A 22,901-nucleotide genomic window follows, 5' to 3' on the forward strand; every position below is an offset into this window, starting at 1 on the left:
AAGATAGTGGTTTATGTCCTGATGCAAAAGTATGTTTTCCTTCATAAAAATATCTGAACATTCTCCCTTCCTCCTCCCTAAAACCAAGAGATAAATGTGAAAATATGTACACTCAGAAGAGGGCAATATGGTTTTATGGCAATATGGCAGAAAACATCACGCACATCAGGGAAGTGATGCATTTAACTCAAGGGCTTATTATCAATAAAGGTTGAAGAAGCCCAGGGGGGCATCATGGCATCCACAGTAATCCTCAAAATTAGCTCCACACGGACACCCAGCCACGACCTGAAAGTGTCAGGGAGGTGAGGAAGAACAGCCCCCTTGGTTAGGTCACTTTTAGATACGAGATTCCCTGGGGAGAGGTCCAGTTGTTTTGTATCCCCTGAGTTGAGGAAAAGGAGAAACATTTGTCTTTGTCCCTGAGAACAACACTGAACTGTGATATCCTGCCCGATGTTAGAGAGCTGGTAGCACCCCTGGGGCTCGTCAGTGTCCCAGTCTCAGGCCAGTGCGCTCAGCACTGACCTGGTACCGCCAGTTCTCCAGGACGTCCACCCAACAGAAGCCAAAGTAGAATGAGAAGGCTCAGTGTGTGTTATTAAGGCAGGCTGAACTGAGAAGCAGAGCAACAAAGCCGTGTCCCGAAAATATAAGAAGGTAACAAATGGACGAAAACAAGCAGGTGAAACATGAAACAAATAAAGGTTTTGAGGAGAAAAGGTGACAAAATGCTGCAGGGGAGCCAGCGATGCTGTCAGCTGGCTTTTGGCTGAGCAAGGCTTTTATACTTGCCTGAGGGAAAGGATCGGCTGACGCTAGCAACACGTTTTCTGGTTTGAGGTCACAGTGAACAACATTTTTAAAGTGAAGATGCCGCAAAGCCACAAGTATCTATAAAGGAGAAATTCATCAAAATAATTTTATTTTAGTCTATTGGTCTATTTCAAAATGTTTCCTACTAGGTCATGAATTTAGAGGGCCACAAGAAAACTCAAAATGAACCGTCAAGTTTCTTTATACCTCAGACACTGAAATGAGCTTGATCAACATAGCAGGTTTCTCAGGAAACTCAACGGACAAAGTACCATGTTACGGTATCCATACAGAGACCAAGACAGGTGAAGCCCCAAGCATTCAATAGTATCTAACAAGGATACACATTCTTGAATATTTTCAAAGAATCAGGACCCAGCCACTATGTCTTTTAAAATTTCGTGAGTGGTTTTAATACGTTGGCCTGCACACACATTACTCAGTTGCTAAGTACCCTGAACTCTGGAGAGCACAGATATAAATTAGAGAACACAAAGCCATTGCAACTTTGTAAAGGGTGATTTAGAATGTGGAGGTAAGGACTGAACAACAAGGCTAGAAAGCTCTAGTTCATCAGGGATAACATTTGATATTAAATATTACTTTTTTCCCCCCGACTCTAATTGATTCCTTACCTGAGTAATTAAAAACTTCGTTATGTGCTCTGGCAACCTGCCCTTTTCACTTGACAAGATCATCTCCAGCATGTCTCCATGGAGTTTTTCCATAACAACAAACACTCTTTCGGGAGTCTCAAACATACACTCCAAATTTACAACACCAGGGTGATGAAGGTTCTATTAAAGATAAATAAAGCACTTGAAGAAAATGAGTTTTTTGATACTGTTTGGCAAGCTCGCTGATTATACAAAACTGTTCAAGCTTAAAGCTATGGAAAACCCCACACTTAAGATTTTTAACACCTCTAAATTCCACATGTGTTGCCTTATATTTTTGAAATTCTAATGTCTCCAAGAAATACATCTTTACTTCCTGTGCATAGTGAAATTATTTCTTCTAGGCTAAAAATCCAAGTTCCAGCACAGTGAATTGCTAATTAGGTTTTAATTAGAATACCATATTGAGAAATGTATACTTTCTTAGTATCATGTACAATATTAAGCATATTGTTCTAAACAAGCAGACGAGGCCATCTCTACACACTTGGTAGAAATTTAATGTAGACAAGACGAAATACGTTCATGTAGTACATGTGACTGCACTGATGAAAACTTATTAGGCAAAACCTTTTAGAATTGCTCTGGTTTTGGAGGCTACTGTAGTTTGCAACAGAAGCTCTTACACAGAGTAAAGATCTCCATGAAAACAGAAAAAAAAGAAAGATTACTGAGCCCCTGTTTTGTTCAGGACAACATACAACGTGGTAGTGCTGCTTGGTTCTCCAGCACTCAGTAAATATTTCCACAATAAAGTAATGGCCAATAATGACAGGCTGTATTTGGCTTGACATGTTAATTGTCACACCTGTCAAGTAAAATTATTCTTAACATTAGCTAGGCCCTTGTAATGATGCTTAAGTCTGAATGTTGGTCTGAGGTCATCAACAAAAGCCTTTGATCATCTGACCTTTATTTCTTTTTTTTTGCACACAACAAAAAAACTTAACATTAAAAGAACTATTATATATTCCACTTATAGTTCAATGAAAAACAAGAAAAAAAATCATCATGAATAAAAACTACCTAAAGAAAAAAAACCAGGACTAACTTCAATGTGCTAACAGCTGAACAGAAAAAAAGAAATTAAATCCTTTTTTTAGGAAAAAAAATCTCAGTGAGCAGTAAAATTATACGTAAAATGAAATTTTTACAAACTACTGGAAGCCTGAAATGGCTCACTCTTCAGACCTCACAGATGGATGCTGGGTGGAGAGCCATGAGGCGGCTGTGGGTGAGTGTGCATTGTCACTGTTCTCCAGGCTACTCAGTGGCATGGAAAGCCTGGTGTCGACTCGATATGGAGCTACGCTCTGGCTGGCAGTAGCTCCCATCATGACAACCTGTCTCTCAGGGTGCCCTTCCTTGGTGGCAATTTTGATCTCCACCTCAGACATCGGATGGGTCCTTTTGATTCTGACGCCCTGGTACCCAATCATGCAGCATAATGTGGTCATGGAATGGCAAGTTTCTGAATGGGGTCCAAGAGACACCCGCACATCCACCCAATGGCCTTTCACCTTTTGAGTCATTGTTCTTGAAACTGGCACACTGTTAACTTGTCAAACTGGCTACGTCAGATAGATCAGGCCTCCGGGTTACTCTCTCCTGGTCAGAGCTGAAGCACAGGGAGCAACGGTGGGACTAACAGAGCTCACGCTGTCCCTGCTCTTACTTTCTTTGTCCTGATGGCCTACAAATAGGACCAGAGAGCTGGTTGGCTTTGACAACTGAGGGAATGCCAGATCTTTAGGAGGGAGACTAATTAATGGCTACATATATCTGTTTGATAAGTAGTACAGAGACCAGTGACAGCATCGTTCGTACCTGAACCTGTGCCAAGGCTGTCTCATTGCCTTTTTCTTATAATCCCTTCCCTGATAGAGGAGCCACACCAACTGGACAGACCACCAGCCTCTGGGTATCCAGGCATCTCAGTGGTACTCTTTTAAATCAATGATCAAAGCAGAAACTTTAAGGATGACATGAGAGTCCTGCCTGAGTTATGATTCTCTTGGGACAAGTCCACTATGAGATGTGATAAGTATACCTTCCTTTTCTGAGTATCCTTTTAACTGATTCTTTTTTCTTTTTACTCTAACTTTAAGCATGTAAGCTGTGTTCTGTGGAGTTTGGCTTCCTTAAATGGCCAAGTCCTTATTTGGGTGGGGAGTAGGAACAATGACTAAGAAAGTAGCAGACAAACAGAAGTTGGCAGCAAAGCAAGCGGGTCCCTTGTGTGTTGACAGAGGAAAGCCCAGAGTGTAAAGGAGAAGATAAAAATTAAGGGGGCGAGACCTCCAGGGCCCAAGTTGGGCAGGAGAGGACAAAGGTGGTACAGGAGTGCTGCTTCTGCTGCCCTTGTCTTAGGCTGTGGAGGCTTGGGGAGAAGTGGAGGCTTGGGGAGAAGAGGAGGCAGGAGATAACCAGCAAGTTCTCCTATCTGAATCCCTAAGTCCATATGCAATGTCAACCCCTATGCGCCTCTGCCTGTGCTCTTCTCAGTACATGAGTTCTCAGAGGCACTGAAGTCCTTCACTCAATATATTCCTTTTTCCTTTTCACTATCCTGCAACATGACTTGAGGAACCTCCACACAGAAGGCAAGACTTTAATATGTGCTTATCTAATTGGTGTCTTCCCAGAAAGTTCCAGGTTAAAAGCATGGAGTGGATGAATGAGACTGTTCACCGTCATCTCTTCTGTGCCATGTTCTCTGTAAACTCTGAAGGACTCTACAAAAGTCCTTGAATAGCATCTTCACGAGAAGGAAAGGGAAATTTTTACTACTTCTCAATGAAGAACTTTGAATAAGGTCAGGTATATATTTGAGAAAAAAGCATATTCAATGAATGCACTGAATTAAAGGTCATGTATACACAACTGTAAAAAAAATATGTTTTAGAAAAGTTTAAACTCATATGTTCTTTGTACTTTTTACCTTTGCTCTTTTACCAAAATCTTTATATTTTATAGGATTGCTAAAGAATGCATTGAATGGTAGCTGAAAAATCTTCCCAACAACAAAATGACTGTATTTTTTTCTGCATATATATGGCTGATCTATAATAAATTGATATATAATAAATTGATTTTTTTGAGTTTATTATGTATGGTTGAGATAAGGTCATCATAGATGCCTACTCAAGAGCTGTATTTTTTTTCATTGAACCAAATGACCAAACTTGTTTTCACAGGTGACAATAACAAAAGAAACAGAATATAAAGAATCATGCCTTCATTATCCAAATTCTCTATGCTATTCTAATAAGTATTTATTTAGCCTCTTAGAAAACGTAATATTTGAAGACTAGAAATAGGAAAAAAAATTAAAGCTACTATTTTCTATTATGTATAATTCATATTCTCTTTTAGATACCTTCAGATCAACCCTAAGATAAGCTTTAACCAAAGTAGTGGATGTGACTTTTTCACATCTTTAATTTTTTATATAAAATAGGAAATAGTATTTCAACATTTTCCTTCTCAAGTCTAAAGTAACTTAATTAATTTAAAAATGGTTTCATGACTGCACAACAACTGTGGCATAGCAGTGTTCAGAAAGAATTTCTGCTAACTTCTCAGGACTATCTCAGGAATTTGGATAATAAATTTCATGGCAGAGTAAGCTACTACAGGACTTTCGGGCCATCTGTTGCATTTAAGTAATTTAATTTTCAGGAAATGAAACATTTGGTCAACTATAGGAAAGAAGAGTGTCCATTCACACATTACAGATTGGTGACATATTCATGGGGTGAATATAAGTTGTTTCGAAGTCCGGGAGGAAATGCCATTTGGAGACCAAGACAAAAATTTTCCTGACTCAAATTGCCTGGAGAATTCTTATGTAATTAATGGAAACTAGTCACTAAAAGCAAAGGATTTTTGTAAAAACAGCAAAATTTCATAAAAAAAAATTAAGATTTAACTAATTAAATATTTTAGTGTATGTGTATATTCTATATTATATTGTTTGGGCTAGTATTAAGTAATATTTTCTTTATAATCTTTAATTTTAATAGTGTTGCTTTATTATAAATCTGGAATTGAGAATTCATTCCATATATTTAACTGTGATAAATTAATGTTGGCATGTTCTCCCCTTCTTCTGCCTTTGAGATTATATTACTCAAACATAGACAGGTAGGAAAGAGAAAAATTAGAGTCAATATATCTTTTCAACAAGTTATTTGAGAAGATTCAGCCTTAATATGGGAAATTCTGATTACTTTTCTATCAAACGACTAAGTGATTTAGGTCATATTGAGACAGAAAGAAACAAACTTAAAAGTGAAGAATTGAGGATATAAATTCTAAACCGCCTGCAGAGCAGACAGAAGAACCCTCTATGGCACGGTGGTACACAGTGTGGGTGGGGAAGTGAGGTACCCTTCTCAGAGGTATAGTACTGTGGCAATGGCTTTGGGGATTTTCATTCTTGGATTAAGAGAAGAACACACAACTTTATGCATTTTCTAATCACAGACTCTTAAAATTTATGGTTCATTTAATGGTCTTAGAAATCATAACCACCTGAAGTTATGAAGAGGACATAATGTGCAATATCCTGATAGATGCTAAAGAAGTCTTTGTGTAGAGAGCAGATATTAATAAAAAGACTTGTGAAAGATAATACCCAAACTGATGTGGTAAGCTCAGCTATCTCTCCTAAATTCCCTTTTGAGAATGATACCTGAAAATTTAAAGTAAGTGGCAGACAAAGCAATACTGAAGAAAAAGAATGAAGCTAGAGGAATAACCCTCCCAGACTTCAGGCAATACTACAGAGATACAGTAATCAAAACAGTGTGGTATTGGCATAAAAACAGACATATGGATCAATGGAAGAGAACAGAGAGCCCAGAAATAAACCCATACACTTACAGTCAATTAATCTTCAACAAAGGAGGCAAGAATATACAATGGAGAAAAGACAGTCTCTTCAGCAAGTGGTGTTGGCAAAACTGGACAGCAGCATGTAAATCAATGAAGTTAAAACACTCCCTCACACCATACACAAAAATAAACTCAAAATGGCTTAAAGACTTAAATATCAGATAAGATATGATAAACCTCCTAGAAGAAAACATAGGCAAAACATTCTTTGACATAAATCTTAGAAATGTTCTCCTACGGCAGTCTAGCAGGCAACAGAAATAAAAGCAAAAATTAACAAATGGGACCTAATTAAACTTATAAGCTTTTGCACAGCAAAGGAAACCATAAGCAAAACAAAACGACAACATACAGAATGGGAGAAAATATTTGCAAATGATGTGACTGACAAAGGTTTAATTTCCAGAAAATATAAACAGTTCATACAACTTAATAACAAAACAACAAACAACCCCATCCAAAAATGGGCAGAAGACCTAAACAAGCAATTCTCCAATGAAGACATACAAATGGGCAATAGGCACATGAAAAAATGTTCAATATTGCTAATTATCAGAGAACTGCAAATCAAAACTACAAGATATCACCTCACACCAGTCAGAATGGCCATCATTCAAAAGTCCATGAACAACAAATGCTGGAGAGAGTGTGGAGAAAAGGGAATCCTCCTACGCTGCTGGTGGGAATGTAGTTTGGTGCAGCCATTATGGAAAGTGGTATTGATCCAGCAATGCCACTCCTGAGGATATATCCAGAGGGAACTCTAAATCGAAAAGATACATGCACCCCAATGTTCACAGCAGCACTATTTACAATAGGCAAGACATGGAAGCAACCTAAATGTGTACTGACAGATGACTGGTAAAGAAGCTGTGGTATATTTGTACAATGGAATACTACTCAGCCATAAAAAGAATAAAATAATGCCATTTGCAGCAACATGGAAAGACCATTCATTTCTAAGATGTAGATGACCTGGATATAGGACATATTTTCTAAACTGTCTTCATGAAAACAACTTAATCTCTACCCTCTTTCATGAAGGAACTCAAAAGGCTAATATCTTCCAAAAATATGTTGGGAAACATCAGTTTAAAAAACATTTTATATATTATTTAATTTAGTCCCCTGAAAACGTTCCTGTGGAGCAAGCACACCAAAAAAGAAGAATTTGAATCCATAATTAAGGAAACCAAGGTCAAAAGAGACTTAGTGAATAATAGAAAAGTTTTGACTTGGAACCTAGCCTTCTGACACTAAGTTTGCGCTATGACTAATTTCTTATGGAACACAATACTTTATTTTTCAGAAAAGTTTCCATTTGTTCTCTTTTCCTTATAATAGATCTTTGTTTTCATTTTCTCTCTATTCTAAACATGTACACATTCTCTATGGGCTTAATTTTTTTGGAACGTGCAGAAGACAACAAGATAACCTTAGAACTGTGAAACATGTCTTTAAAAGAAAATTCCATGAAAATTCTTCATGCAGTAATATAAAAAAGATGTACTTGAAGAAACATGATAAACAAGTAAGATGAAATAACAGAATTATAAGCTAACCTCTCACTACACGTAAAAGAGAAAGTACTCAAATTTTGCATATTTTTCTCTAGAGAAATAAAGTTGATTCCTTCATGATTTAAATAAAATCATCAGTTTGGAAAATTTTTTCATTTTCCCACTCATACTTAGCAATATCATTCTCTGGTTTTCCATCGTGATTATCTCTTCTCCGTCTCCTCTTGATTATCTTTTCAGACTAAGAGAACAAAGCCAAGTACTTACAAGATAAATATTACAAAAATAAATATCTTGTTCTGTGAAGATAAATTACCATGGTTTGTCGTCAAAACGGAATGAAGGCAAGCACCACTTTATTGCCTACTGGCATGCTCTGCAATTCTATATCCCTCTGGTTCCTTCATCCATGGCTACATACATAATTCGTTCAACAAATATTTACTAAGTGCCTTCCATGGGCCAGGCATATGCTAATCTATGTTCAGCCCTACCCCAGGCTTTGAGTCAACCATGTTCTTTGTTAAGATGAAATTATGTATCCCTATGCTCTCTATTTAGGAAATTCAACATCAGGTTATTTCAACTTGCTTCTAGAAGCTAGACTTCTAACTCAGTGTTGGTAATCCTAGTCATACCTAATAAGTATGGAATCTTTACTATATGCCAGGCACTAAGAATTTCACAAAATTATCACACTTGATTCTTAAACATCTCTACAAGGTTTTCTGGAAAGGAAATTGAGGCTCCTCGAGAACTTAAGTAACTTATCCAAGCTCTTAAGAACACTTATACCTGATATTAGAACCCAGGCAGTCTAACCCCAGAACATATGCTTTTTAAACACCATGGTATACATTGACATTGTCTTAATGCCTTCCTTGGACTCCTGGGTCCTGCCTGTTCTAACTCGTGGTGCTTCAAGGGCCCCTGCTACCTTAGCCTCCTAACCATGTGAGATTCATAATCCCACAACCCATTTGAGCATGCTGTCTGGATTTCTAAATGCTGCCTGCTGTCAGTCTTCTTGTCACAGGGTCCCCTATACCTGTTATGATATCCACCTTGACAGTTTGGATTCTTTGTCTTTCTGACTGACAGAATTTCTTTCCTACAACGGACTCTATTTTGTATCTCATGTACCACCACAGTGCTGCTCTGCGTTACTAAATTCCCTCCTGATCTTGAGGTTCCACTGCCTTTAAAGTAACACTCTGACATATTCTCTGATTTCCTTCCCACCAGATGCCCAGTTTTTCCCCCCAAGACTCAATTTCTGAGACAGCCTGCAACATCTGGAACAATAAGCAGCCATTCTACAAACTCTTTCTCCTCAAAAAAATCATAATTTTCTAATTAGAACCTAAAATTTAATAACTTTCTTATACAAAAGGTATCGAGGTACTTGAGAAAGAAATTAAGGAAATATAGTATATGACTGAAGATAATTTTATCAAATGTTAATCTATTCCCTGCAATGTCTTCATTACTGTGCCAGGTATTGTGGAAATTGAAAAAAATTAAGGCATTGATGAGACCTTCAGGTTGCTTATAATCTAATTATTATATAAAAAGTATTTGATAGATATTAAAGTACTACTTTATACCAAAACTAGAAATCAGAAATAAAAAGGGGATATGGAAAGTAACACAAGACTGTCAGGCAGGACTGCTGGATCACATGGATAAGTCAAGTAAACTAAGATGGGCATCCAGGCTTGGAATTGAAAGCTGAGCAATAGCCAGGACAATGACAAAGACAATGACTTAAAGAGGCATGAAAGACCTAGCTGAGTAGGAGAGATAGGGTCCAGTGAGATCGTCTACAGTGCTAAAGGCCAGGAAAAGTAAATAGCTTTGATAAAATAAGAAAAAGAAAACTATTAAGCTAGGGAGGGATAGGATGGAAACCCATTAAAGACTCATCTGACAGACTGGGATTTCAAAATTTGTAGATACTGACAGGCATATGTAGAATAGATAAACAAGATTATACTGTATAGCACAGGGAAATACATACAAGATCTTGTGGTAGCTTACAGTGAAAAAAATGTGACAATGAATATATGTATGTTCCTGTATAACTGAAAAATTGTGCTCTACACTGGAATTTGACACAACATTGTAAAATGACTATAACTCAATTTAAAAATGTTAAAAAAATTAAAAAAAATAAAGTCTCATTTCATCATGGTCTTGAGAATGGACCATGGAAAAGCAGGGCCAGAAGATGATGTAGTGGGAGGAAGGGGAAGACCCAGCTATGAGGTATATCACCTGCAGTAATCAAGGCATGAATTTAGAAGACTTGTCTAGACTAGCAGCAATGCAAAGGTTATAGCTGAAGACAAGATGACTTTGTAGAAAGAAAGAAGAGGAACGAGGGCATTTCTACTGCCACTACTAGCTGAAAATAACCTTTAACAAAGTTTTCTTGCTTTTAAACTTTCTTCCGTAACATATCTTCACCACATACAGAAATGATCTTAATAATTTTTCAAATTCAATAATTGACAGTCATACAAACATGATGAAATCCAGTTGACCTGGCATGATATCTAAGGTTCTCCATGAACTCACACGAAAGCCATTTTTCAGTCTTACCTAAGCACACTCTGCTCGACCACAGCAGTCTACAAATTAAGGTAGGCATACTCTTGGAAAATCGGAAGATACAAAAGAGGTGCTGAGTAGAAGGAGAGTTTTAACAAAATTTGTTTTGTTTACATTTGTATCCCTACTACCTGGAACACTCTAAATTCCCAATAATTATACTTTGAATAAATGAATGAGTCTTAACAATCCATAAAGATTCTTTTAATATAGATTTGTCTGAGAAAATCCCTGTAGTCTTCAAATTCTCCATCCCCAAGTTGCCTTTCACAATATTTCTCCCACTTTCCAAAAGGAAGGTATGCCTCTCAAACATTCCAAATGTTACTATGGTAGTTTGCCATGGGGAGGAAAATCCTCTGGGAGAAAAACAAAGGGAAAATTAGAAATATAGTGTTGGCATGAAGTGAACGACCCTAATCACTTATAAATCAACTTTTTTGCAACTTCATTTATAATTCATGCTTTCGCCAAAATTAGGGAAATATTTAGGGAATATGGACTTATTAACAGAGAGAGAATTAAAAGAGAGAGGATGAATTTCCAAAAAATAATCACTGGGTTTTTTCGTTTTGTTTTGGGGGTGCTTACAACTTGGCTCCTACAATTTAAAAAAGGAGTAAAATCGCTGCTGAACTCTGTTTAATGCAAACAATAAGTAATAATCACCTACCAATTTATAAACTAAATTAAAAAATCAAACTCATTAAATAATATATTTTTAGTAACATTCTATTTTTTATGTTTAACAAGCATAGATAAAATTTTACATAATATTTATGTTGCTGGATAAAGGTCTTACTACTAATAATTGTAAGGATAACTTAATCCAGGAGAATGCTTTAAACATTTAAAGTGTTGTAATCAAGAAATTTTACAATATAAACATATTTTTATTGTAAATACTTATGAAAAAGGAGCCAACGAAAGACTTTTAAGTATAAAAATACATTACACTGGCATACAATTCTTTGGGAAAAGTGTAACATACTCAAAGAAAACAAAGAATATTATAAAATGTACTACTGCCAAAGAAGAGCTTATTCATGTATTTTTTAAAAGATTGATTTAAAAAAAAAACCCAAATGTTTTTGATACTTAGATTCTAATGTATATATTTAAATGAGTGACGTAACAGCTTTATTTTCAAATATCAATATTTTCAGTACAGGACAAAATTAAAATTCTTTAAATTTCTGAAAAATAGTTCAAGTTGTCAACTTAAAAATACAAAAGTAGGTACAAAGGTTTTTAGAATTATTTTTGAGGACACATGAGAAAAAAATGTTTGAAGCCATTCTTTTAAAATGATCTAGTTTTCTACTCATGTTTCATAGATTATTTATTTTACTGAGGTGGTCCCCCAGCTTAACAACCCTTTCCAACATTTTTCTGGTTACCAAAAACCTATTAATCTTTTAAGATTTCACCAATGCTGTATTTCTTTTTGATGCTTTCCTTCATTCCAACACCCTGACCTCAGTCATAACCCATGACTTCATTCACGAGGCTTCCACAGCTAACCTGACTTGTAGCTATGTGTACCTATCTGCCCAAATGGATGACAAACATCTTAAAAGGTGTAATTCATTGTTATATGGCTCACAGGCCCAAAAAATTGCTTTGTATCAAAAAAGGAAGTACTTTCCAAGTACTGTTGAATGATTTAATATTTTCATTAACTGGAGGAAAAGGGTTCTTGCCCTAGAAACTGGAAGAATGAGGAAAACAGACAATATTAGGGAGAAAGTAACTTGCAGGGAAAGACATTAGGAACAAGCGTTTGGTTTTCAGCTGGTTGATTTGGGTAAGACTGGCACACCAAAGTGGAGATGTCCTAAGGTCAGAAATAGGAGACCACAGTGCCTGTGAAAGAAAAGACATCAGAAGATAAATTAAGGAACGACCTGAGAAGACATGACTGATGACTCTCGGAAATGGATGACCTCACTCTGGGAATGAGTTCCAGATGAGCATAAACCATTTATGTGAATGGAAGGAGACATTCAAGAAGGCTGGAGGAGCTAGCAAGAAGGTGAAATAAGATCTGATAATTTTAGGGGTGAAGTGAGGAGAGAGATTTATAAAGGAGCAAACGATCAATGCTGTTGAAGGACTGAGATTAGTCAAGTAGGATAAAGACTGAGAGTAGCTAAGGGGTGATAGTTGGGCAAAGGCAGAAAACAGGAGTATGGCAAAAGGGCCTTGTGTTTTCTTTAAGAAAGATGTGGAAACCAAAGGAGGGAATTCATGAATAAGAATAGAAAGCATTTTATCAAATGCTTTTTTCTCCAACTATTGAGATGATGTGATTTTTTTTCCTTTCTTTTGTTGATGTGGTGTATCATGTTGATTGATTTGCATTTGTTGAACCATTCTTGTGTCTCTAGAATGAATCCAACTTGATCGTAGTGTATAATCTTTTTCATGTATTGTTGGATTCAGCTTGCTAATATTTTGTTGAGAATTTTTGCATCTATGTTCATCAAAGATACTGGCTTGTAATTTTCTTTTTTGATAGTGTCTCTGTCTGGTTTTGGTATCAGGGTGATGGTGGCTTCACAGAATGAATTTGAGATGATTCCCTCTTTTTCAGTTTTTTGAAAGAGTTTGAGAAGGATCAGTGTAAGTTCTTTGTATGTTTGGTAGAATTCTCCAGTGAAGCCATTGGTTCTGGACTTTTGTTTGTAGGAAGTTGGTTTTTTTTTTTTTTAATCACTGATTCTATTTCAATTCTAGTGATCAGTCTGTTCAAAATATCTATTTCTTCTTGATTCAGTTTTGGCGGACTGTATGTTTCTAGAAAACTCTTATCAAAATGGGTATAGAGGGAACATACCTCGATATAGCAAAAGCTATTTATGACAAACCCACAGCCAACATAATACTCAATGGTGAAAGGTTGACAGCCCTCCTGCTAAAATCTGGAACAAGACAAGGATACTTACTCTTACAACTTCTATTCAACATAGGGTTGCAAGTCCTAGTCACAGTAATCAGACAAGAAAAAGAAATAAAAGGGATCCAAATTAGAAGAAAAGATAGAATTTAACTTCATGCAGACATCATGATACTACATATAGAAAACCCTGAAGACCCCACACAAAAACTACTAGAGATGATAAACAAATTCGGCAAGGTAGCAGGATACAAGATTAACACACAGAAATCTGTTGCATTTATTCACACTAACAGTGGAATATTAGAATGGAAAGTAAAGAAACAATCCTTTTTAAAATCTCATTAAAAAATAACATACTTAGGAATAAACCTGACCGAGGAGGTGAAAGACTTCTACATGAAGAACTATAAAACACTGATAAAAGAAATTAAAGTTATTTAAAGAAATGGAAAGATATCCCATGTTCTTGGATTGTAAAAATTAATACTGCTAAAATGGCCATACTACACAAAGCAATCTATAGATTTAATGCAATCTCTATCAAATTACCCAGGACATTTTTCACAGAATTAGAACAAATAATCCTAAAATGTATATGGAATTACAAAATACCCAGAATCACCAAAGCAATACTGAAGAAAAAAGAATAAAGCTGGAGGAATAACCCTCCCAGACAATACTACAGAGCTACAGTAATCAAACAACGTTGTATTGGCACAAAAACAGACATATGGATCAATGGAACAGAATAGAGAACCCAGAAATAAACGCACACACCTATAGTCAATTAATCTTCCTCAAAGGAGGTAAGAATATACAATGGAGAAAAGACAGCCTCTTTAGCAAGTGGTATTGGGGAAGTTGGACAGCTGCCTGTAAATCAATGAAGTTAGGAAACGCCACACCATACACAAAAATAAACTCAAAGTGGCTTAAAGACGTAAACATAAGACATGACACCATAAAACTCCTAGAAGAAAACAAAGGCAAAACATTCTCTGACATATATCTTAGTAATGTTCTCCTAGGGCAGTCTATCAAGGCTATAGAAATAAAAGCCAATATAAACAAATGGGACCTAATTAAGCTTACAAACTTTTGCACAGCAAAGGAAACTATACACAAAACAAAAAGACAACTTACAGAATGGCATAAAATATTTGCAAATGATGCCACTGACAAGGGCTTAATTTCCAGAATATACAAACAGCTCATACAATTCAATAACAACAACAACAAAAACCCAATCAAAAAATGGACAGAAGACCTAAACATTTCTCCAATGGCCAATATGAACATGAAACAATGCTCAATATCACTAATCATCAGAGAAATGAAAATCAAAACTACAATGAGGTATCATTTCACATCAGCCAGAATGGCCATCATTCAAAAGTCCACAAATGATAAATGCTGGAGAGGGTGTGGAGAAAAGGGAACCCTCCTACCCTGTCGGTGGGAATGTAGTTTGGTTGCAGCCAATATGAAAACAACTAAAAATAGACTTACTATATGATCCAGCAATCTCACTCCTGAGCATGTATCCAGAGGGAACTCTAATCTGAAAAGATACCTGCACCCCAGTGTTCACAGCAGCCCCATTTACAATAGCCAAGACATAGAAGCAACCTAAATGTAGACTGATAGATGACTCGATAAATAATATGTGGTATATGTATACAATGGAATACTATTCAGCCATAAAAAAGAATAAAATGTCATCTGCAGTAACATGGATGGATCTAGAGACTATCATTCTAAGTGAAGTAAGCCAGAAAGAAGAAGAAAAATACCATGTGGTATCACTTATATGTGGATTCTAAAAAAATGACACAAATGAACTCATTTACAAAACAGAAACAGACTCACAGACAGAAAACAAATTTATCGTTACCAAAAGGAAATGTTACTAGATGTGGAGGGATAAATTGGGAGTTTGAGATTTGTAGATACTAACTACTATGTATAAAATAGATAAACAACAAGGTCCTACTGTACAGCACAGGAAACAAGATTCAATACCCTGTAATAGCTTATAATTAAAAAGAATATGAAAAGGAATATATATATGTGTGTGTATACATATATATATATGAATCACTGTGTTGTAGACCAGAAATTAATACAACACTGTAAACCGACTATACTTCAATTAAAAAAAAGATGTGAATGGGAAGAGGAATGCCTCATAATAAAGAAGTAAGAATGATTGGGGTAATTTTATGAAATAAGTACAATGGCATACACTTAACTTATGGCCTGTAAAATTCTTACATATTGTTTCCCTATATTTTGTATTCAGTACTTCTATAATTCCAAAATGTTTTAAGATACTGTATCATAAACAGAAGCACTAGTATTATTCCTTAGATAAATAAGTTGATATTTAAGATAAAGAGGAAAAATAAAAGTAAATCAATTAGAATTATATTCGTAAGTATTCTCCCAAAACTTTTTCTACATTGTAATATTGTTAGAAAAAATTAATTTTATCTGAACAAGCCTGTGTTGATAATTTAAATTATATTAAATGTCACATCAAAATTACTTACTTTAGATTTTAAGTTTCTAAGCTTTCTAAGATATAATTACATCTCCTTGTAAAAGTCAGTTTCTTGTGATATGACTAATAATCCTAAACTATCTTTTTATTCTTATTTTGGTGACATGAATAGAAAAAAGACAGTAATTTCAAATTTACCTTTAAAAAAATCAAGATACAACTTTTAAAATTAAGTAAATAGGATCTCTTGGGAATTTTATGAACTAAATTTAATATCTGCATTAATCAATATTCTTCTGAAACATAATAATGAAGCATTTACAGATAATAAAAACAGCTATTCAAAATGATTATATAAGAGATAACTATGTCATAAGATTCACATTTGCCTTCATTTTCCACTATTCAAAAATATCTAAAGAGTTTAGTTTTCCAGTGACTGAATCAGACTTTGGAAAGCCTTTGCCTAGGTTATGTAAAGATGAAATAGAAAAAGAAGGAAGAATCTACTTTTTCGTACATTCTGCATTTATACAACTTCGAAGTCTTCTGTAAGATTAGGGGCTTTTTAAAAAAATTTTAACAAAACCAGAAAAAAATCAAAAGTTGACCAGAGGACTAACCAACGAACTGCATAAGGAGAATTTTCTCCCATCAGCCACTTCAGCCCGCATGCTTCCCTCTGGAGAATCAGAAGGATAAGGGGACGGGGCAGAACTCGTCAGACTTCAGGTACAACCATAAACCAGGACACCAGTTTTCGTAAGCTTGGGACCAGAGGGCAGAGGAAAGCAAATGCTTCTTATATCCAGAGAGACAGAATTCTGTTCCTCAAAATTAGCAAAATAAAACCTTCCCCATCATTCAATTGCTTTAATCATCTTACTTTTTCTGCACATATCCGTTACAGAGTCAGAATCCCAACCCCCACCCCTTTCCCCATTACCTTTTGTCTTCTCAGGTTCAAAAAGATGTGGGTTTTTTTTTCATAAGAAATAGAAAACAAGGCAATGAAGGATTTTGAAGAACTAATCACACACAATCTTTCTTAACCAACCAATTAACTATTAATAGCAAGTAGAAATCTAGACTTTTGTACCTGCTTGGACACTATGCATGTCAGCTTATGTGATGGGATGATGTTACTGTACAATTTTAGTTCAACAAATATTCACTGAGCAAATATTTGCTAAACACCTAATGTGTGCCAGGAACAATTTCTAGTGTTCAGGTTGTGTCAGTAAACAAAACAACCATATCTGCCCTCCTGAAAAGTATATATTCTAGTGGAGGGGCTGGAGTTGGGGATGAGGAGAGGAACCCACAGCAAATATAATAAATGACATTCTGTAATAGACTAGAAGACTGTAAGTGTGATGGAAAAAAGAGAATATAGATTACAGGGAGTACAGGGTAGGAATGGGGACAGAGTTTAAGTGGACTGTCATTTTAAATAGGGTATGAGAGTCATGCTTATATAACTTGCAATAAATGAGCAAAGACTCAAAGGAGGTTGAACTTCATGTCTCTGGATACTGAATTATAATTCTTCCTGAGGGGACTGATGTACCTGACAATGGTAAAAAGGGTTCAATTTTTTTTCATTTATTTTTAATTGGGGGACATGATAAGTTTCCTATTTTGATGAACAAGTTTGAAACATATGGCAACTTTTGATAAAGTATGAATTCCTGAACCATATATAATTAAGCCATGACTTAGTAAGACTCATTGTACAGGTTATGTAATTAAAAATTCAACACATAAATAGTTTCAACCATCTGACTAAAAGTAAACCTGAGAAAGACAAGTTAAAGACTCAGGATAGCAAGCACTTGTGTGTCTTTGTCCCCACTGTATCCACTGAGCCTAGAACAGTGCTTATTAGCTCATATACATGATCAGTAAATATGTGTTTGATGAAAGAAGTGAAGAATGGTTGGGGACAGTGGGGATGAGTGATAAGTGACAAGGACTTTTGAGATTTCAGGCAATAATATGAGAGCTGTTCAAATTCTTCATATGCTCAAGGGGCAGAACTGGACTGTCAACCTAAACAAATTATTTTTAGAAAATCATGTTCTAACGAAATTTTTGTGAAATGTATATTATATTTATTGCATCTGAGTTGCTGATTGCAGCTACTCTTTTGGAAAAGGAGACAGGAGTCAGTTCGTGCTCATGTGTATTTTATTTTTCTTCTTTACTAGAGAGTCGTCAGCTGATAATGTGTCACTAGGCTCAGGAGAGCCAATTAAAGGACTATACACAGAAATTTAGGCCTTTCTCTGCAGTTGCAATAAAATGTAGAAAGACATAACTATGCTAACCATGAAACTCCTCTTGTGTCCTGTAAGGAAAGATAGGTATCTAATTCTTATGCCAACTCTGGCCAGACGCAAAGAATCTGCCTTCAGAACACCACGTGAAGGTGGAGGCTGGGAGAGCAGGGTCCAGGTGTGGAAAGATGTCACTTACTAAATTTTCAGATGTCATCTGCAGCCCAGTGTTTCCAAGTTAAGAATAATAATAAGAAGAAAAAGAACCTTTTTGGGGGTAACTGATTAGCGAGCACTAGGCTATGAATCTATGATTGTCATTTTAAGATCCATGGTTATCTTCTTCCCATGAAAGCAGAGAACACTGTGGTAGTTCCTTGTATTACAGTAGTCATCCAAAAGCACAAAAACACCATGTTCAGAAATTGTGAGTCCCAGAAAAATCCATGTTATTTTTTCACATACAACAGTGATTATTTTCAGTTGTCTGTACCCACAAGCTCTTTTAGGGCAGAAATTGTATCTTTTCCAACTTTTTTATCATATAAACTCAATAAATGGCAGTTAAATGAAACAATCAATGAAGAAATGTAATCTGTTTTATTTTGCTAGCAATGTTCAAATGAAAATTATTCAATAAAACTATAAATTAGAAATTATGATCAGCTTGAATGACAAGTAGAGAATTATGTAAGTTATATAAAAAAGGAGCATTTATCAATGGTCTGAACTGTCTAGACTGGATAACTATAGGTTGATCACATTTAGCAAACAACTGCTCCATTTCCTTCTGGTCTGCAGAAAAAGTTTATGAAGTTACAGAAATTATGTATGCCACATAATGCCTTCTATGAAACTGTTCATCCAAACCTGTGCACAAGCTGTATCCTTCACGGCAACAGAACTCGGTTTAATGCAACCGCAAGTAGGTCACTATAAGGTGTTTATGATAAAATTTCTTCTAGTCCGGTTTTCTCTTAATATAAGTGCCTACGTGACTTTACCCATTACTTTTGTTAAATAAAATCTGTATGATGCATTAAAAAAAACTTTTCTAAGCAGGGTATAGCTCAGTGGTAGTGTGCGTGCTTAGCAAACATGAGGTCCTGGGTTCAGTCCCTAGTACTTCCTTATAAATAAACAAACAAACAAACAAACAAACAAACAAACCTACCTACCTACCTACCTAATTACCTCTCCCTCCAAAAAAACAAATTAAATAAAAATTTTAAAATGGTTAGGATGATAATCTTAAAAACTTTTTATTTTTATTAACAACTTCTGGCTTTAAAAAGGAACTGTTATTCATGAAAGGAGTTAAGGAACATTCTTAATTAAATAAAAGGCTTATAGTGAGACATTAAGAAGACACTAGTAAGATCAAGACGATCTGATTCTCAGCATACATTACTCTCACCCGACACGCTGACAGCTGCATACTCACTTCATATAATTATCACAGCACAGAGGAGGAATGTTTATGATGGCCAGGTCATTGATAATGTAAAACAAAATGGTCTCAGCATGTCCACTATGAGCAAGTGCTGGAACACTACCCTTTTAATGAGTATTAATAACATAGTAAAACCTAGGATTAGGAACCTAAAAAAGAACAACTGCTGCCTGGGCTCAGGAAAGATACTCCCCAGGCAGTAGTCTGATGCTTGATCTGCTTTTTCTGTTATTTAAAAATGCTTCTAAATATCTATACCACAGATATTTGGGTAACTTTTCTTTGTTTTGCAGAAGTTGAGAAATATTTTATAGCCCCCACACAACAAACAAAAATGTACCTGCAGAATTGCAACTTCATTACGAAGCTGGCTTTCTTGTTTTGTTGGAAATCTTAGTTTGTCAATGATCTTAATAGCCACATCTCTTCCTGTTTTACGATGTTTTCCTTTAAAATAAAAAAAAGAATTATTAGCATAATCTTATTAAATAACCTGTATATTAAAGAATACCAGAACTTATAAGGACACTTTGGAATTATAAAAATGCTTCACTGAATAAATTAACATTTCTGATGAGCACTAACTTATATCCATAAAAATTTCATTTCTTAGCTCCATTATTCTAAATCAAATATGCACTATAAAATTAACCACAATTTAGAACGCAAAAGAATTGGAACATTAAAAGCTATTTGTATGAATAGCCTGATATTTTCTTGTAAAATACATGTTTTAGAAACAGGATATTGAGCTACTTAATACAGAAAACATTCACACCACTGGCAAAAGCACTCTCCTTAAGAAAGTATAACTTTAAAGTCCTGATAAACCAATGTATGTTATAATGGGAAGAATAAAAGTCTTGGCTCTGCCCCTTACTAGGTTCGTGATCTTAAGCAAATCACTTCAGTTTTCTGAGTTTTAGGTTCCTCATCTTCAATGGTAGGGCTCTTGTGAGACTTAGATGAAATTAGATATGTAAAGTACACACACTGCCAGGTAACTCTACACACTGAAAAACATTAGTTATCATCATCATTACCATCGTCATTGTCATCACTACTTCCCATTTAATTCTCCTAACAAACTTTCTAGCAAATCGCAGGGTCCCGTCAAGCTCTTAATGGCTTCACGACTAGATTGTAGTAGGCATGTAATATAGTAGTGCTAGCTGAATGTGAAAACGAACCTAAGTACCATTATTTCTACATTTGCTGTAAATCTAGCATTCCTTCCCCTTTCACCCCACTTTCACTATGCCTTCCAAGTCCTTCCAGAAGGCCTCCCTTCTCTGCTGACAAAACTACTGTCTTGAGTACATGTTCTCTACGTCCTTAACATCACTTTTCACTCTCTGACTCACTGCAGTACGTTTGCTAACTGAGACTCTTTACTGCAATTACTCTGTCCAGAGTTTCGGCTTCTGTCTCTACTTCTCTGTCACTATAGTACTTGACCTCTCTTCTGCCTCATGTGTCCAGCTTTAACTTTTCAGTCTTCCTTGTGGAGGCCTCCTCCTACGCCTGCTCCTTCAATGTTGGATCTTAGAAATTAACCTGGCACCTGCTGGTTTCTCTCACCTCATTTCTTACCCATTTCACCCCACTCTGTGTGCGGTTATGTCTATCTGCCTTGCTTTATAGACCATGATTCTTGCTGCAGGCAATGATTACACTGTGCAGTGTCCAGTCTCCCCGATTACACTGTTATTCTTTAACAAAAAGCACAACAGTTGCTGACTCATTGATAAGTTTTCTATAAAAAAAAATCATTTGTACATTTTATAAGAATCAAAATTTCTTTGTAAAATTGAGTAGAATTTAATTAGTTTTTGAATAAAAAAGCATATTATACTATGATGAATAATACTAAGTGAGACATTGTGATTTTTTCAGAGCACTCCCACCTCACAAAAAAGATAATCTGTTACTGATTACATTAAGGACCTGAAAACGATGTCATTTTATAGGGCAGGTAAAACATTAATATTAAATCTTTCTTAAAGACTTGAAAAATATGATTGAATTGGCTAGACTCTAGAACAGCAGAAGTTTTAACTAAATTCACCAAATAGCTTGACAGTTAAAAAAAAAAGTAAAAATTTAATATTTCACTTCAAAAACGTAAAAAATGTAAACCTTAACAAAATACAAAACATTGTTAAGACATTAGAATTAAAGAACTTTTTTCTGTCCAGTTACATGAATGGATTTCTATAGAGTTCTGATTAAATATGCTAAGGGGAAAATGAAAGTTTATGAATTACAACTTCCTTGTTTTTCCATATTTTGTCTATGTAAACCAATATTTAACTAGTATTGTGTATAGACTTTGTTCATATTTACAAAGTTTTTCAAGACTAGAAAAATTTCTCTTTTAAAACAGACGTACAAATTTTCCATTTAGTGACTACTTGGAGAGAAATTTCTAAAAAGGTAAAATGCAGAGAGACATACATACAAACAACATATATACATATACGTCCTTTATATTTTTCTTGGAATTATTTTTCTGAATACAAATATGTAAAACTTTAAATTAATAAAAGTACTTAGTGAACTAACGTACCTCCATAAACAATTCCAAACTGCCCGGAACCCAGCACTTCGTCAGGAAAAATCTGATAAACTGTGCTGATGTCCTATGGGTGCAAGTCCAGTGACACACAAACATGAAGTGGAACAAAACATCAGTCCTAAAAGTTCTATAATTTTATTAAATATATCATTAATGTTAATAAATATTTTAAACATAAACTATTAAATTTTAAGTGCTAAATGAAATCTACAGTACAATATTCAAAGCCCACTCTTCAATATAATGTAATATCGTAATGTTTGGAAACTATTCTGCTCTTAAGCAGCAGAAATTTTCTCATGTTCAATTAAAAATGTCTCAGAGAGAAATGAGACTTAAAACTACATAATGTCATTTAAATACATAATGTCAGTGTTCAAAAAGGGATTTGGTTATTGAGATGGTTATTGAGAAATTTCATGTTAAATAACCATGGCTCCCAATCACATATCTGTGTGAGTCCTGATTCCAACCACGCCATCCTTTATGACTAGAAAGGTGAGGCTGTTCTTTATCAATCATCCACATCCAGAGGACTCTAAGCTGAAGGAAGAGGGGGCTGAATCACTGTGAGTGAGCCAGAGATGCCACAGAAGGATGACAGTCCATTACAAAATTCTCATTTGTGATGTACCCGAATTCTTCCACTCGTACACATCTA

General features: G+C 35.4%; 1 protein-coding gene across 2 annotated transcripts in view; it reads right to left on the bottom strand.

The window, feature by feature from the left end:
* Positions 1-22,901, bottom strand: part of PRKD1 (protein kinase D1) — a 281,949-nt gene that overhangs the window by 21,798 nt on the left and 237,250 nt on the right. For both annotated transcript variants that reach the window (XM_032481810.1, XM_032481811.1), the window contains 4 exons: positions 22,232-22,304; positions 20,003-20,109; positions 1,452-1,613; positions 796-894 (listed from right to left, as the gene is read on the bottom strand). In XM_032481810.1, the coding sequence (XP_032337701.1) occupies positions 796-894; positions 1,452-1,613; positions 20,003-20,109; positions 22,232-22,304 (441 nt within the window). The remainder of the gene's footprint in view (positions 1-795; positions 895-1,451; positions 1,614-20,002; positions 20,110-22,231; positions 22,305-22,901) is intronic.

This window comes from Camelus ferus, chromosome 6 (assembly GCF_009834535.1).
Source record: "Camelus ferus isolate YT-003-E chromosome 6, BCGSAC_Cfer_1.0, whole genome shotgun sequence".
Classification (NCBI taxonomy): domain Eukaryota; kingdom Metazoa; phylum Chordata; class Mammalia; order Artiodactyla; family Camelidae; genus Camelus; species Camelus ferus.